The 17854-nt window shown below is 39.7% G+C and overlaps 1 protein-coding gene across 4 annotated transcripts in view; it reads left to right on the top strand.

Annotated features, from left to right (window-relative positions):
• The window catches only part of CAMSAP2 (calmodulin regulated spectrin associated protein family member 2), a 231822-nt gene that overhangs the window by 148278 nt on the left and 65690 nt on the right, over positions 1–17854 (top strand). For all 4 annotated transcript variants that reach the window (XM_033916859.1, XM_033916855.1, XM_033916856.1 and 1 more), the window contains 4 exons: positions 5317–5422; positions 9165–9199; positions 12163–12232; positions 15080–17282. In XM_033916859.1, the coding sequence (XP_033772750.1) occupies positions 5317–5422; positions 9165–9199; positions 12163–12232; positions 15080–17282 (2414 nt within the window). The remainder of the gene's footprint in view (positions 1–5316; positions 5423–9164; positions 9200–12162; positions 12233–15079; positions 17283–17854) is intronic.

The following is a 17854-nucleotide window of genomic DNA, read 5'->3' on the forward strand; positions in this document are numbered from 1 at the left end:
CCTACCCCCTACACAATTCACCCCCCCCTTATGCACCCACTCCTCTCTCCAAACCAATTTTTTATTTTATAAGATTTGTGTTGTTGTTGGCGTTTTGATTTTTATTCCCCTTTATATTAAATCTGTAAACTCGCTTAGAAGTTTGATAAGCAACAGAATCAAATTTTAATAAAAACTTGAAGGACGCCAAATATATTTATGATCAATCTAGATGCTTGATGGGTGCCAATGGAATGTAGTCACAAAGGCCCTTCTGGTGCCATAGGTAACAAAAAGGCAACTAAACAGAATGGAAAATGCTGAGAAGAGAGATGCCTCTTTTTTCAAAACTGTGATTAACATATATCAAAAGCTCAATAAAATAATATAGAGCATTTCAGTCTATTTAGTGCAATAGAATTCAGAGAGAGGATAAACAGATTAGAACATAGTGCACCTGCTTGAAAAAAGATATATGATTAAAAATAGAATCTTTATCATTTTGGTCCCTTTTGACTGGAATATGCCTCAATCTCATCTTGCTAGAAGCTCTCAAAAATTAAAACTTACATTTCCTTACCTTAGGGGCAAAAAACAGAACTTTCTAGAGATTCAGTTATTCTTTCGTTTTCAAACTAACTGAGCTCTGGAATGAGTTACCACTTACACTGAGAGGTTTAGGCCCCTTTGTTGTATTTTGGAAAGCTCTGAAAACTTTATTGTTTTCCAAAATTTTGGAAATTAAGCCATTTTAGTTTACATTCTTTTGTTTATGTTCATGTATTATGTTTTTATTTTATTGTTAACCGAGTTGAGCTTTTGGTTGAAGACCCGGTCTATAAAACTAGGTTTTAGTTTAGTATAGTTTTAGTTTAGTTTAGACCCAAAAAAGTCTGTGCCTGCTGCAGCAAAGCTGCAATATAGCGGAGGCAAGGCCAGTATCCCCTTCTTTTGGTCCAGCATCTCTCATTTCTCTTTCCTTCCCCATCACTTGCTGCTGCTGTTTCTTCACAACAGTTTTGCAGAGCTTCAGTAGTGCAGCACATAGGCACAGCCAGAGGTCAGCAAAACCCAAAAATGAAGCACAGGGCTTTTTAGCCCATGCGTGTATTGAAGATTTGTACTCCTTCTTAACCAGGATTCAGAGGGGTCATGGAGAAGAGAGAGAGGGAAGACGCTAGCTGAAGGGAATGGAAGAGAAGGGAGAGGGGAACAGGGAGATATTGGTGTATGAAGAAGGGGGCAGGAGTAAAATGAGATTGAGAGGGGGATAACAATAGAGCTTTGGAGGTGATAAAATGGGAGACTAGGTGGGAGATAAAGGGACTAGAGGAGAGGACAGACAGTGGACCACTAGAGCAATTGAGGGGGGTGAGACAGAAGAAAGTGGATCAGGGCTCGGTAGGGGTGAGTAAGAAGGTAGAAATAAGGTAATAGTGAGAGGCTGAAAGCGAGAAGGAAATAAGAGACTGAGGAAGAAGTGAGAGGAAATAGGAGGGATAAGGAGAATAGAAGAGTGGAAAGGAAGAGGTCAGAGGAGGAAAGTTGATAGGAAGATGAAAATAAAAAGAAATTGTAGACAGGAAGGATGAGTAAGAAGGTGAAATTTTAGTGAATAAAGAAGCATAAAAAACAATGGAGGAAAAAGCTGAAAGGGAAAGATCAATGTCATACTGCTATAGAGGAGGGATGGAAAAAGATGAGAGAGAAGAAATGGCAAATAACAGAGGAAAGCAGAAAAGAGAGACTAGGGGCTCCTTTTAAAAAGGTGCGCTAGCATTTTTAGTGCACGCACCGGATTTGCGCGCTAGCCAAAAAACTACCACCTGCTCAAGAGGAGACGGTAGCGGCTAGCGTGTGCGGCATTTTAGCACGCACTATTCCGCGCGTTAAGGCCCTAATGCACCTTTGTAAAAGGAGCCCTAGGACCAACACAATTGGAAAAATAAAATGCTCAGACAATAAAAGTAGGCAAAAGTATTTTATTTTGAATTTATTGATTGGAATATGCCAGCTTTGGGAAATATGTATCTTTGGTATCTATGTTGATCAGTACCAACAGAAATTAACTTATACATTGCATGTTACTTTTGTGTCCAGTTTGGTTTTATTTTAATAAACTAATATGCAAATATGCCTCACCCATCCTGGAAGGCTAAAACATTGGATGGTGATTCCTCCCAGCCCACTTATACTACCCATTTTTCCAATGTGGCCTGACATCAAGATGAGCTTGATAGCCCTGGTCTAGTGCATGAAATATCAACAGCTAGAAGAGTTATGCATTGCTGGTAGCCAGTAAACATATAACTTCTGTTGAATATGACTCAATTTGATAAAGAATAATTATCCAAAAGATATAAAAGCCTATTAGAGAGCTAGAGCAATAAAGCCCCACCACACTGATGCTTTGAACAACTGGTTAAATAGACGCTTAGTACACTTACAGTGGGAGACTAGACATAAAACTAAACTACAAATGCTTCTTTTTCCCAGCAAGCAGAGAATCGCTGTAAAAGATGGTGTATGGGCTGTACTTAATGCAAGAAAACTGTTTAAGATGTGAAGAACATTCTATATTGTTGGAGAGGCTGTAGAGTTGATGAAAACTTTTCCACATAAACATATTTAAAATATTATTTTAAATGAAGAAGTCAATAAAGGGCTAAAAGAGAGCACCTGACTATCTTAGAACTCCCAAACTACATACTAAACCGCAAGGGTAAATCAAAATATAAAGGCAAAATACATTTAACAGCTTTAATCGAAGTAACTGTGAGCAATTGAACATATCACTTTTCCACGTAGTCTCCATGCAAGATGATGCATTTGTTGTATTGTTCGACTAGCTTCTGCATTCCTGCAGAGAATAAGTTTTTCGGCTGCTCCTGAAGCCAGGTGAGCTCTGCTTCTTTTACTTCATCCTGCTTTGTCTTTTGCTCTCCGGGTTGCACCCGTGTCTCATCGTCAGTGACAGTTCTCTCCAGAATACTCGGATCTTCTTCATACTGTCTCAGGAACTGGGTTGCAACCTCCACACGCTGTTGCTTGTGCAAATCAGTAAGCTGTTTGGGAACCCATCGTGCACACACTTTCCCGTATCCCAAGTCATCACGCATTATGGCAAATGCAGATCCATGGCGGATATCCAAATTTGCAGTCAATTGAGACACTATCATCCATCAGTTTTCTCTAATCAAGGCATCCGCCCTTTCGATGTGCTCTTGTGTGTGCGAAGTTGATGGTCGACTAGAACAGCTTTCTTCAGTTATACCTGTTCTTCATGCTTTAAACCTTTTTAGCCACTCATATCTGAAGGTGAATTTCCACAGGTTTCACTCTCTCTACCCCCCCAAAGTGCACTACTGCACGTTGTTCTTCGATGGTGCAATCTTGCAATGGAGCGCCAAGGTTCCTGACCTCGTGGCTGCCACATGACTAAAGGCTGAGCTGCACTGCACGTGGACGAACTGTCCAACAGGCAATATACGAGTACATATGTTACATTTTGCTAGCTCTGTTCCGATTATTGCGTAATTTAACAATTGCCTTTAATTTTTGATTCACCCTCCTATATAAAGGATAAAAGAAAGCTAAGAACTTCCAAACAACTCATTCTGTAACTAGGTATAGCAGCTACAATAACAGGACCAAAACAATGGACACATGGAATGAATTACCAAAGCAGAAGAAATAATAGAGAAAATAATGTACCTAAAAGGAGGTTAAGATAAACATATAGACACATACCACTCAATATTTAGACGTCTGTTTGCAGCGTTTTGTCTGCTCACTGCTGGCGTTAAACCTGGACATTCAATATTAGGCCTTTTCCAGTAACCAGCATTTAATATACACTTCCCCCTCCCCATTCGCGGTTCCTGCACTCGCGGTTTCATATAATCGCGATTTTTTTCTGGGGAGGGGGAAAATAAAAAAAACAGTCTTAATGTAAAAAAAATACATCTTTTGTTCCTCCCTGCTGCCTTCCCGGCCTTACCTGGTGGTCTAGAGGGCTTTCGGGGCAGGAGCGATCTTCCTACGCTCCTGCCCTGTGCAGATTGCCATGAGGAAATGGCTGCTGGGAGTTCCCGTAGTCTCTCAAGACTATGTCGGGAACTCCCTACAGCCATTTCCTGATGGCGATCTGCACGGGGCAGGAGCGTAGGAAGATCGCTCCTGCCCTGAAAGCCCTCTAGATCGCCAGGTAAGGCCGGGAAGGCGGCAGGGAGGTGGGGGTGGGTCAGAGCCGGATAATCGCAGTTTTTCGGCATTCGCGGTCCGGCTCTGCCCGTATCCCCCGCGAATGACGAGGGAGAAGTGTAGAGGTTTTTCAATACCAACTATCACATGAATGGTTAAGCTGATATTCAGACTTAACTGGCCATAGCTTAACAGCCAATGAGAGGCCTACTTATTATGCAGCCTTACTTGCCTGCAGTTATGCCACCTGAGCGCCCCCAACACCGCAGTCATTTTTTAGGCGCTAACCGAGCATTTTCAGTGGCAATAACCAGTTAAATATCATTGAAAATTCCTGGTTAACCGCTGAAATGCAAGTTAACTGGTTGACGGCCTTTCTGACTGGTTAAGTCATGCTGGATAGTCCTCTTTTTCCAGGAAAATGCAAGAATTTATTGACACAACACGAAACAGCATAGACATTAGGAATAAAGAGGTCGATGTTCAGAGTGATTTAACTGGCCAGAAACGATTCCTGCTGCTTAAATCTCCTGTTCAGGGCTAACCACTATCTTTTAGCGGCACTTAACCAGTTAGTGCTGTTGAAGATAACCAGTTAGCGCTGAACTGAAAGCCAACTATTTTGGGGGCCTTTTGAGATGGAGTTGGCACTTTGCCAGTTAAGTGCTGATATTCGGTACCTATGCTCTGCCCATGTCTACACCTTCTTGCAAATACACACTACGTAAATTACGCCGGTGTTTACAGAATAGAACCTAGGTGGAAGTTAGGCATTTAGGCGTAGGTGTGCATATATTTATGCAAATGCCATTAATCTAAACTTGCATGCACCTAAGTGATGCGTAAATGTTTAGCACCTGTGTTATAAAATTGTTCAGTGGGAAAAGGTCTTGTGCCAGCTCCTGATAGAGCCCATTATTATATTTGTACATTGTGATCAAATCATATAGATTAGAGCTAAACCTGCCATTGGATTAAATAGAAGCATTTTGTACTTGTCTGTAAACATACGAGGAGGTCTTTTCAATGCAACAGCTCAAATAAACGAGATTTCCCAGTGCCATATGTTCATATCTTATAATGTTAAAATTAAAAGATCCATGTGGATGTTCTATTTTTTTTTTTTTTTTTTAGATGATCTTATAGAAACAGTGAAAAGTGATTCCTCAGCTCATCTTCATAGTACCACCAGGAGAGACTCTGTAGAAGATTCATCTAATTCTGAAGCTGATGCTGCCAGGTAATATCAGCATGATTATTTGTTTACTGCAGGTTCTCTGTGTTGGCAGAATATATTTTTCACAGACAAAATCTAATCCAATCAGCTATCTGTCCTTTCATACCCCATAAGAACATAAGAATTGCCATATGTTACCAGTTCTAAATTGTACTAATGACTGTTCCAGAGCAGACTTCCCTTCTCTTTTAACAGCAAAAAGCTGCCAGAAATGCCTGTTATTTAACACTTGAACTTCTATATTCTAACAGTGATGCTCTGGGGGATGAACTAATTGCCTATCGCTCAATGGGTGCTAATTAATGAAAAACATACATTGGAGGAAAATATGTTATTCAGAGTTTTGGGGCTGCACTAATTAACCAAGATGTACTTCATTAACAGAAAGTCTCATAAGCATCCTATTTCTGTTCCTGTTTGATCCTTACAAGAAACGTGACAGAAAAAGAGGAGTCCTCCTTTGCCCAGCACAGCGAGAAGCGAAACAAAAGAAAGGCAAAGCTGATGTCACAATACGACATAAGGTTAATGTGGATTTTATTGAAATTGAATTGAATATTTAATAATAAATTCCCATAGGAACTTTCAGTAAAATCCCTTGTGTTGTATTGTGACATTAGCTTTGCCTTGTTTTTGTTTTGATCCTTACATGAACACACAGTACCAAAAATTCCCACAGCCAAAGACTAAGGGCTCCTTTTACGGCATGCACTATAGCTGAAAATCTACCGCCTGCTCAAAAGGAGGCGGCAGCGGCTAGCGCCCGCGGCAATTTAGCATGCACTATGCCACGTGTTAAGGCCCTAGCGCGGCTTTGTAAAAAGAGCCCTAAACTATGATTTTACAGCAAGACTGAGGGATTGAAGTTATTGGGCAGTGAGCAGCATTTTTAGTAACAATTCTAAAAGTGATCTTGAGGAAGATGGTAAAACATGGCTAAAGAAGAAAGAAACAGGGGAAAAAACAACACCACAAGCACAAATATGCAGAAACCAGAGTGGAATTGTCCAGATAAGAATGATGTGCCCAAAAAAAGTGTCTTCCAATTCGTCTGATAGTATGAAGATCTTTATTGTTCAAACATCAAAATGACACATTCAATGACTCAATGACTTGACATGCATCAGAAGAAAAGCCAGCATGCGCTGCAGGCAGAGAAGCTGCTTGCACTGGAGAAGATTTAGAGATGACACTCTTCTTTGATTGATTTGTGGTTAAATCCTTGTGAGTGCTGGTATACCTCGTATATCGGTGTCAGGTCAAAACCGCGGAAGACAAAGGCGCGTGCCGACAACTGAGTGCAGCGCGAAGGCACGTGCCGAAGAAAATAACTGTTTTTAGGGGCTCCGACAGGGGTGTGGGGGGGAACCCCCCCACACTTTACTTTATAGAGATTGTGCCGCGTTTTGGGGGGTTTGGGGGGTTGTAACCCCCCACATTTTACTGAAAACTTCACTTTTTCCCTAAAACCAGGGAAAAAGTTAAGTTTACAGTATAATGAGGGGGGTTACAACCCCCCAAACCACCCACAACGCCGCCGCGATCTGTATTAAATAAAGTGGGGGGCTCCTCAACAAAAAACCCAGTCGGAGCCCCTAAAAACTGTCATTTTCTTCGGCGCACACCTCCATCTTGCGCTCAGTTGTCGGCGCGCGCCTTTGTCTTCCGCGGTTTTGTCTATGAACCCGTATATCATCATTTGTGACTTTTAAGACTCCTGAGGCAGGCCTGATGGCCGAAACATGCGCATGTCAAGTCATCGAGTCATTGAATGTGTCATTTTGATGTTTGAACAATAAAGATCTTCATACTACCAGACGAATTGAGGGAAACTTTTTTAGTGCACATCATTCTTATCTGGACAATTCCACTGGTTTCTGCAAAACCATGGCTAAATACATGCTTTCTCAGATTTGCCAGGCTTAATATGTACCCTGTAAATGTAATAAAATCAGAAAAAGTATGAAATGTTGTGAAAAAGCCCTGACAAGCAGATTCCCAGAGGAAAGAAAATTGTTTCATAGAGACAGATATTATTGATAAAAGATGGGAATAGAACTAATCTCCTGTAGCAGATGTCTTGGGAAATGTTTAAGGACTTGAGGAAGATGATTAAATAGAACAAATCTCAACGTAGCATAATGGGATGGAGTATTCTGCTGTAATCAAATTACTGTAGCCAGTAAAAATTTTTGTACTGTTCCCTCATTTCATCAAGAAGATCTGTTCTAGCTGTAAGTCAGCATTTGAATTAATATGCATGTGGTTTTCATAGCAGGGTTGTAATTTCAGTATTTTAACCAGAACAGCTAGTGAGAGAAGCACAAATCACAGCAACTGACAGAGGTAAAACAGCTGCATCACAGCCCTACTGAGTTTGTTTCCTCATGAGGCATTTTACGTTAACCAAAATTGGAGGCTGCTCTATGAAAGGGCTGCTGTAAAGCTTCTCTCCAATTTGTCTTAAAAAGGACAGGTTATGCACATTTTAGCACCGAAATTCTATGGATATTTTGTTTGACAAAACTCCAACATTAACTAATCTTGTAATAAATTTGTTCTCATACCCAATACAACCTGCACTAAAATTGCTTGGAATCACAATTGACAGAGGCTGCACCATGCAACCCCAAATTAACAAAATAATAAAGGCATCGTTAATGACCATGAGAAATCTAAGAAAAATCTGAACATTCTTCGAAAAGAAGCAATTCCTACTATTAGTACAATCTCTTATCCTTGGGATGATAAGACTACTGCAGCATACTATACCTACCCTGTCCCGCGACCATGATGAAGCAATTGCAGACAATACAGAATACAGCCCTAAGACTTGTCTATTCACTAAAAAAATATGACCATATCACAGAGGCATACCATGACTCGCACTGGCTTCCAATAGAAGCGAGAGTGCACTTCAAATTCTACTGCTTACTTTACAAGGCTATCAATGGAGAAAGCCCAACCTACTGGAATAAACGACTAAATTAGTCCTCCTCAACCAGACACAGAAGAACACACTCACTATTCTCTCACCCATCTTACAAAAATGTCAAACGAAAAAACTTTATGCCAACCTAATAGCCTCCAAAGCAGCTAAACTGGACAGACAAATCACCACTCTGTTATCTTCAACTACAAACTACAAAACCTTCAAGAGAGATATTAAAACCATACTCTTCAAAAAACACATAAAACCTATCCAGCACGACCAATCCCAACCCAGCATCCAACACTCTCTCTACCCTTAGTACTCTCTAATATTCTTCTATTTACCAAACGTTATCTAAAACCCCATAATTCACCCTATTCTTATCTCCTAAAGACTTCTACTTCCCGTTGGTAACTCTTTACCCAACGTTTTTTATTACCTTAAAAATTTTATGTCATCGCTTATTCTATTCCTTCAAATTTTGAATGTAATTCTTGTTTTAGTTTGGATGTAATCCGCCTTGAACCGCAAAGTAATGGTGGAATAGAAATCACTAATGTAATGTAATGTAATGTATAGTAGATAAGAATTGCAGCATATATGAATTATGATTTCCTGAGAACTCTTGGTATCAGATGTGAATTTTGAGCTAGCATGCAGTAATTATTTTAATATATGCACCATGCTAGATTAAGCATTAAATTATCATTCCCTTTCTGCCCACTAATGTCTGTATTTTCTGACTCTATTATATTAAAATGTGGTTGGTTCAGCTCTTTCAACCTTTCTACCATCTCTTCTTTTGTATAATAGGCAGACACAACACCATCCTCAATCACATGCTGCAGGTAAGCTGAAATGGTTTGTCAGCCAGATTCACTTTTCTGATTTCTTCTTTTAATATGAAATAATAACGCTCATGTTTTGGGTTATAAATGCATTCTTGTACAAATCAGTAACTACTTAATATGAATCTGTTTTACTTTGAGGATTCAAAAAGCAGAATAAAATGTTAGAATGACCTAATGTGAGGTGCACATCATTATTGACCCTCAAGGGTAGTTTAGTTTCTGACAGTAGTACTTGTTGGAATAATAAGGGCCTTAATGCCTTAATGCTATTGTAAATGGTTTGGAATGTAAAAGACTTACTGTGCTGCAGGGGTGGTCTTTTCTGATCTTATAAGAGCAACATGGCTGCTTCAGCTCAAAAGAATAAGCTACTGGGAGAGGAAATGACGTCATGGATTGAGAAGGCAGCTTGAAGCAGGAGCTCCAAGTTCAAATTCAAGTTCAATTTATTTAATATACCGCAAATATAAAACCAAGGTTAAAATCTAAGCGGTTTACAAACTCATATAAAAAAGGAGGGTTAGGGAACAAACTGATACCAATACAAGGACAAAATCAACAAACATCAAATAAGAACATGAGGAGAGAACGAGAGGTTAATTACAATGAAATCTAGGGTGTGGGAAAAGGCAAAAGTCTAGGAAATAAAAAGAATCCCTATTTGTTTTATTTTATTATTATTTTTAATCTGTCTGATTCTGAATAGAAGGCCTGCAAGAAATAATAAGCTTTCAGTTGTGCCTTGAATTTTGAAAGTGAACTTTCATTACGGATATAGAGTGGTAGATAGGGAGTTCTGGAGTGTAGGGCAGGGGGTGTCAAAGTTCCTCCTCGAGGGCCGCAATCCAGTCGGGTTTTCAGGATTTCCCCAATTAATATGCATGAGATCTATTAGCATACAGTGAAAGCAGTGCATGCAAATAGATCTCATGCATATTAATTGGGGAAATCCTGAAAATCCGACTGGATTGCGGCCCTCGAGGAGGGACTTTGACACCCCTGGTGTAGGGGCTGAGTTTAAACAAGCTTTTGCAGTACTGCTAGACGAAATTGCCTCCCCAATAGTGATAGTCGAGAGAGCCTAGATGTCTTTGTGCAAGAAACTCAAAAAATTTAAATACACAGTAGAACTAGCAGCTGCAGCTTTGCGAAGTGCGACTGGGAGGAGAGAGCCAGACAGAGGAAGTAAACACCCGTGAGAGCACGAATTTGGTACGCTGAACAGAGGGAAAGACGATGAGGGCCGCATTGGGACACCGATGGGAGGAGTAGGGTCGCGTTTTGACAGGAAGGGAGGAAGAAGGGGCGCATTGGCACAGGAAGGGAGAGGCAGGACCCCGGTTCGTAAGTATGAGTTTGATGTGAGTTGGGCGTACTTAAACCAGGGACTGCCTGTATATAGATAGCAGTGATATTCAGTCCAGCAAACAGGCTATCCTAACTTTATCTGGATAGCGGGGTTGAATATTTCCACTTCCAGGATAGCACCATCAGTCACTGCTGAATCCAGATATTCTGCACTGGCTACTATCCAAGGCTGATTTTATATATATATATAAAATATATAAAATAAATATATCCTTTGCTGTGCTTTTGTTCCCGCACCGGAGCTCACCCAGACTGCTTAGTTGTCTACAACCTTGCTGTTTCCATTTCTCATCCATAAGGTTCCCCAGTATATGATACTTGTTTGGACCCCTGAGGAAGGAGTGTTTCTTCGAAACACGTACCATGTCGGGTCCGGGTTCACCAACCTTTTTGAATACAAACTGTTTTATGTTCATATTTACGCTTGTTTATTAAAGACTTGGCATCTTGTACACCATTCCTGCAGTTCATTTCTTTTGTTCCTTGTTTGTTGCAGTCTGCTTAGAAATGTTGATAGAGCGGAATATAAATTTTTAATACAAATAAATAAAAATATTGGATTTATTTCAGCTGTGACTGTTGATGCTTAAAAAAAATGCTAACCATTGGTTTTACGGGATGATTCCCCTTCAAGATGAGGGTACTGGAGAAATAGTTTTCACAATATGATGGTTCAGGAATCATACAGGACCAAGAGGTCGCTAAAATATTATAAGAAATTTATGCTGGTTTGGGAACTGTATATACAGGAATTATCTCCCCGAGCTTGCAGTCAGATTTTGAATGCATGCCCAGTTAACTAATGTGTGCTGTTTGGGACAATTGCTGGAGAGGCAAGAGGTTAGACCACGTGGATAGGACTGTTAGACCACATTAGATGTACTGAATTTCCTGTGCAAGTTGCGCATGTTTAAATTTTTGTGTCTCTTCATTGTTATTGGATACATGTACTAAGGGTTAACCACACTTCAGAACTTCTCAGAAGTGGGGAGGGGATGGGTATAGGGGTAGGAGGTTTAGAAATGTGCAGTGCTATAAATAGTTTGTAAGAGTGACTGGAATTCAAGAGTTCAGGACTCCTCCCTCCCCCGGTTATGCTCTATGTTTTATAGTTGTATTCTTTGTACAGACTGTAAGAAATGTATTTATTTTATTGAGATTTATTAACCGCCTTTTCATGAAGAGATTCACCAGAGTGGTTTACAATACATTGAGTAATGATCAGGTACTCAAGTATTTTCCCTATCTGTCCCGTCAGGTTTACAATCTAACTTGGCACTTGGGGTAATGGAGGGTTAAGTAACTTGCCCAGAGTCACAGGGAGCAGGCTGGGATCGAACTCACAACCTCAGGGTGCTGAGACAGCAGCTCTAACCACTAGGACACGCCTCCCCTCTCATGTCCAGTAACTCAGGAAGTGCTTTTCTCCCTGAATCAAAACTTAACGCTCAAAACTACCACATTAAAGATAGAAGAACATTCAATGATTAGGCAGGCAGAGCTGGCCAATCAGAGCATTTTCACATCTTCGTTCATAGCTGCACTTTTTAGGTGTATACTGTGCTTCTAAGAAGTTACCTTTTTTTTAACAGGAATTATTAAAAGGTCCTCATCTATGTCTTACGTGGATGGATATGTTGGAACATGGCCCAAAGAGAAAAGGTATGCAAATAAAGCTCTTGATTTTATTATAAACTGCAATAAACACTTCAGCCATTTAGTTCTCCAAACCTGTTGGACATTGCATGTATCAAATTTTTGTAATATGTGCTGTTTTGAAGGGAAACCACAGCTGAATGTTCCACTACATTGGAGAGTGGAGATTCAGAGGAGTTTTCTTAGTTTTTAATAATCAAGGCTCTCTTTTACAAAGCCGTGGTGGAAAGTTTGTCCACAAATATAGAAGGTTTTGCAATCAATATATCTGTTTTGATGTGCCCCGTATATGTGGTGCCTTATTGAGCTGCTTAAAGCAAAAATAAATCCCAGAGAGCTATTTAGCAGATTGCATTAAGAACGTCCAAAGAGTGCCTAAGTTCTGTCCATAGAACTCAGATCAATTTGAAGCCCAAACTAAGCTCAAAAGTAGACCTGGTTTCCATTTGCCTACAATATAGGCATGATATGGACGCCCTAGGTCACTCAGTGTTATGTAAATGAATCGAAGGAAGCCCAAACTGAATCATTGCCCAAACCATACCCATTCCATGCCCATGCCTATTGAGTTAGGCACGAGTTTTAAACATGGGCATCCATGAAATTGTGGCCGCATCTACAAAGTGGCATATACATCCTTTGGATGCCTAAGTACCAATTATTGCTTGTTAAGACCTTAATTGGATCACTAACCACTTAGACTGGATGCCTAAAGCACGCCTAACTTTAGGCATGACTTAGGCGCCCTTTATAGAATCGGGGTCTAAATGCTGAGATGCTGCTCTGATATTCATTGGAATTCTATGAGTGTCGGAGCAGTGTTGGAACATTTAGTGCTCTGGGCCACGGTACCATGGCTTTAAAAGGATTTAATAGATGTCAGGAGTGATGCCTCTTATGGTCTGCAATTATTATCATAATTATAACAATGAAGCCTATAATGTCACACCAGATGATTTTGGCTACACAGATGTGCAGCGCTGTAAGTTCTCTTACCTGAATGGAATATGAAGACAGTTCTTCTGTGAACCTATATGTCATTCAGATTTGAAAGGAAAAAAGTTTTTAAAACTCTTTTGCATATTGATGATGTAGAAACAGTTCTTAAAATATGAGGGTAATTCTGTAAAAGAAAGCACATTCCTACATTCCTTACTAGAATACTAGCATAGCAAGGCAATATGACTATATATTTAGGTTTAACCACTTACACCAGCAATAAAGCTGCTGTAAATGCTAATATCTAGTTTACTTTAAAACAGCACAATTATTATAGCATTCTTTAATTTGCATGTGTAACTGTGTACCCTACCCAGACTTTGCCCTTGGGTATGTGTACCTTCAAAACACACCATTGCATTTAAGCACCATTTCATAGAATACCACTTAGTATGAATATTGGTATTTACACATGCATATGCACACATACATGAGTATATGCTAGAGCAGCCCAATTCAGAGAAAATTTTTTCGATTCAGTTTGATTTGGCCTATTGAATAGATTTTTCAATTCAATTCGCTTCATTTTTAATGACACAGCTTTTTAAGTTTAAAGTTGAATCAGTTGTTATTGTAAAATTAAACAAGCCAGATTCATATAGATCGAAATTGCACAGTCAATGCTAACAGAAAATCGTGTCCTTTTCATACACACAGAACACAGATATATACCCTCGCCCAGCATGGAATAAGTAGTCACAACCTAAAGATAGAAATATGTAGACAAAAGACAAAACAGCCAAGAAGCCAGACTCTGTATACAATGCAACACCACAGAAGCAGTAACACATGTCCCCTAATACTGTGTAAAATATAAAGATAGCAGATGTAAATTTGAAAAAGCTGACAAATAACAATCACCACTTGACAAATTAACAAATAGAAACAAAAATGGAAAATAAGAAAATAACATTTTATTGAACCAATCCATTTTTAAATTAACTTTCAGAGGCCAAAACCTCATTCTTCAGATTAGTGCAGTGTACTGTTGTTACGGTATCCTGTCCTGACCTGGTTAGTAAAAAAAAAAATCTATTAAAATTAGTCTAATAAAAATATTACTCCCCCCCCCTTTACAAAACTGCAAAAGCGTTTTTTAGTGCAGCTGGCATGCTGAATGCTCTCTGCTTCTCCCGATGCTCATAGAGTTCCTATGAGTGTCGGGAGCAGCGCAGAGCATTCAGTGTGCCGGCCTGCGCTAAAAACTGCTTTCGTAATTTTGTAAAAGGGGGGGGGATGTTATTTTCATTTTCTGTTTTAAAACATTTATCAGTACAGTTGCAATAAAGTAACAAAAAAAGGTTTTTTCTTCCTTTTGTCATTTCTGCTTTAATCATCCTCTTGACTCTCTTCTTTCCATCCTGTGTCTGTCCTCTCTCTCCCTTCCATTCATCTGCCCTCTCTCTCCACTCAAACAAAGTGAATCGGGAATTGGGCAGCTCTAGTATTTGCCAGTATACTAGTCATTTGCATGCATTCTTAGTGCCTAAATGTTTGCATCCTCTATAGAATTACCCTCTATAGATGCTGTATCTGATCATTCTAAGTGAATTGAACTGAGAGAGTTTGTCTAAGCACAAAGTGGTCAGCTTACTGAGAAGAACCATATTCCAAATTCTCTGATAGAGGGAGATCATTGCAAACAATTTTAACACACCATTTTCAGCAGTTGTCTTCTATATATTTCAATCTCAAGGCATCGTAAATGTTCGGTTTAGATGAGTGAGTGGTACAATCAGTACTCTGTTTAAATATTGATAAACCCAAATGTTTCTTGGTGAAATCAACATACAATCTTATTTTACATTATAAAATATTTTAACTTTCTATAATATCTTTCTGATTATTTTCTAGGTCCTCAGTCTATGGAGTTTCATTTGATATTTCCTTTGACAAAGAAAATAGCAAAACTGTATCTGCACCAAACAAAGCAATTACTAGGTCTTTGAGCAATGAGGGTTTCACCTTAAACTTTAATTGCATTCCCAAACCTATTCGAAAAAATATGACCTTTCAGCCAGTAAATGGAGAAGGCGATTCAGAAAACACTAATGAAGAAAAGAATCTAATGGGTCAGAGTGCTGTTATAACTAGTAGGCCAATAAATCTTAATGAAAACAATCATCTCAGGCTTCCAAATGGGCCATTAGAAAACAGAGTATCTGTCGATGAATTTAATAACCAGCTAGGGACACCGAGTGTTGAAGAAGCTCTGCAGATAATTCATGATCCTGAAAAACCTCCCCATGATTTGCAGTCTGACCAAGGCACAAATAGTTTTTTTCTCCATAACCAAGATATAAGCTTCCTTAATTCAAACCTGAAAATTATTCAGCCTGGTCTTACCATAGTTAGTCCTGACATTGTTGCAGATACAAAAGGTGCACTAAGTCCTGTGACTGACAACACTGAGGTGGACACAGGAATTCATGTCCCTTCGGAAGACATTCCAGAAACCATGGATGAAGATTCTTCTTTGAGAGATTACACTGTGAGCTTGGACTCTGACTTGGAGGAACCTACTAGGTCTCATCAGGAGTATGATATACAAGCTAGCAGTCACATGGATCAATTGAGTCCATGCACAAGTTCATTAAGTATTAAATCGCAAGCTGGCAGCAGTGCATCTTCTAGTTCTGGTATTAAAATGACAAGCTTTGCTGAGCAAAAATTCAGGAAACTGAACAATACAGACAGTAAAAGCAGTGCAAGCAGTTCTCAGAAAACTACCCCAGAAGGATCTGAGCTCAATATTCCTCATGCTGTTGCTTGGGGTCAGATCCCCGAGGAAAATCCCCCTCCACAAGGAAGAGATACCACTCAGTTACTTGCATCTGAGATGGTACAGCTTAGAATGAAGCTGGAAGAAAAAAGGCGTGCAATTGAAGCCCAGAAGAAGAAAATGGAAGCTGCAGTTACCAAGCAGAGACAAAAAATGGGCAGGACAGCATTTCTTACAGTGGTTAAAAAGAAAGGTGATGCTGTATCCCCTCTTCAGGAGGAAGCAGTTGGAGCTGAAAATGAGAAAGTATCGACCAATGGTAACCAATTAAAAGCCTTGCAAAAAAAAGAAGTACAAAAACCAATTGAACAAATTAATGCTAAATCTACAGTAGATATGCAAGAAAGTGATGAATGTTCACAGACCAAATTTCTAAAATCCCCAGTCACACCTATAGAGGCAGAAAAGCAATGGACCTTACAAAGTCCCACTGAAGAATTATTAAGTGATGGTGAAATTGGGGAATACACAAAATCTGTTGAAAAGCTCAATTCTTCTCTTCACTTCCTACAGCAAGAAATGCAACGCTTAGCCCTGCAGCAAGATATGTTGATGCAGATGAGAGAACAAGCTTGGGTAATTTCTCCACCACAGCCATCTCCTCAGAAACAGATTCGGGAGCTTAGATCTTCAGCAAGGTCAAATGGATCAGGATCTCCAGGTGCTTCATTCACTGTAGAATCTCCCCGCCCAGCTCACCGTTCTCCACAGACTTCTACCAGGAAGCCAGTATCTTTCCCTAATAAAATCCAAAGGACTCCAAGGCCAAATGAACTTAAAATAGCACCTTTGAATCGCACTTTGACACCTCCTCAGTCTGTAGATAGTCTTCCTCGTCTGAGAAGGTTTTCTCCAAGTCAGACTCAAACCACATCATTTGTTTATTTTGGAGATGATGGACAGCGTACAATTGAGTCTCACAAAAATGAAATTCCCTCTACAGAAGATAGGCCTCCAGAGGAAGTAATAGAAGAAGCACAAGGAAAGGAAAGAACTTCAAAACGATATTCAGCGAAATCTAACGAAATCAAGCCTGTTGTATGTACTGTTTCCGACATATTATCCCAACCTGTCACAGAAATTGTGCGTCTTACACCAAATGAAGACCAAACAAGTGAGCCATTTTTCCCAGTTCCTAAAAATGCTAACCTGATTGAAGTCTCTCTCTCAGATCTGCAACCACCAAATACGGTGTCTCTTGATAAACAGGAAGATGACGGTGATGGAGAGGATTTTGATGAGGAAGAAAAATTGTGCTGTGGATTCTTCTTTAAGGTAGGTGAAATGAAATCTTAAAGCTTATGTCTTTACTCAAGCTTTCCTGGACTTGTGATCTGTCTTACTGGTTGCTTCTGGGTTTCTGACAGCATTGCCATACTGTACAGTTTGCTCTTCTTCATTTCCTTTCTATACAACATCGTTAGTGCAAAATGTGGTATATCAAGACATTGAATAAAATAATCTAAAAAGCCTTTTCTGCATCTAAAGCCTGTTATACACAGAGAAAAGAGCTTTTATAACATTGTATCAGCTACATGCACAAACAAAATACCGTATATGCACACAGAAAGAGTGCATCTAATCTACATTTTGCTTGCATGCATTTTCAGGGGTGTAGTTCAGGCAGAGTGGAGGCAGAGTTGTATGTATGTATGTGTGTATATATATATATATATATATATATATATATATATATATATATATATACAGTGGTGCCTCGCACAGCGAACGCCTCGCACAGCGAACGCTGCGCACAACGAACTTTATGTCTTGATTCGTACAACGGACTTCGTTTCACACAACGAAGTCCGGGGTTCCTGCGGGGTTGGATCGCAGCGGGGTTGGTC

The sequence above is a fragment of the Geotrypetes seraphini genome, chromosome 12, assembly GCF_902459505.1.
Source record: "Geotrypetes seraphini chromosome 12, aGeoSer1.1, whole genome shotgun sequence".
NCBI classification, from domain to species: Eukaryota; Metazoa; Chordata; class Amphibia; order Gymnophiona; family Dermophiidae; genus Geotrypetes; species Geotrypetes seraphini.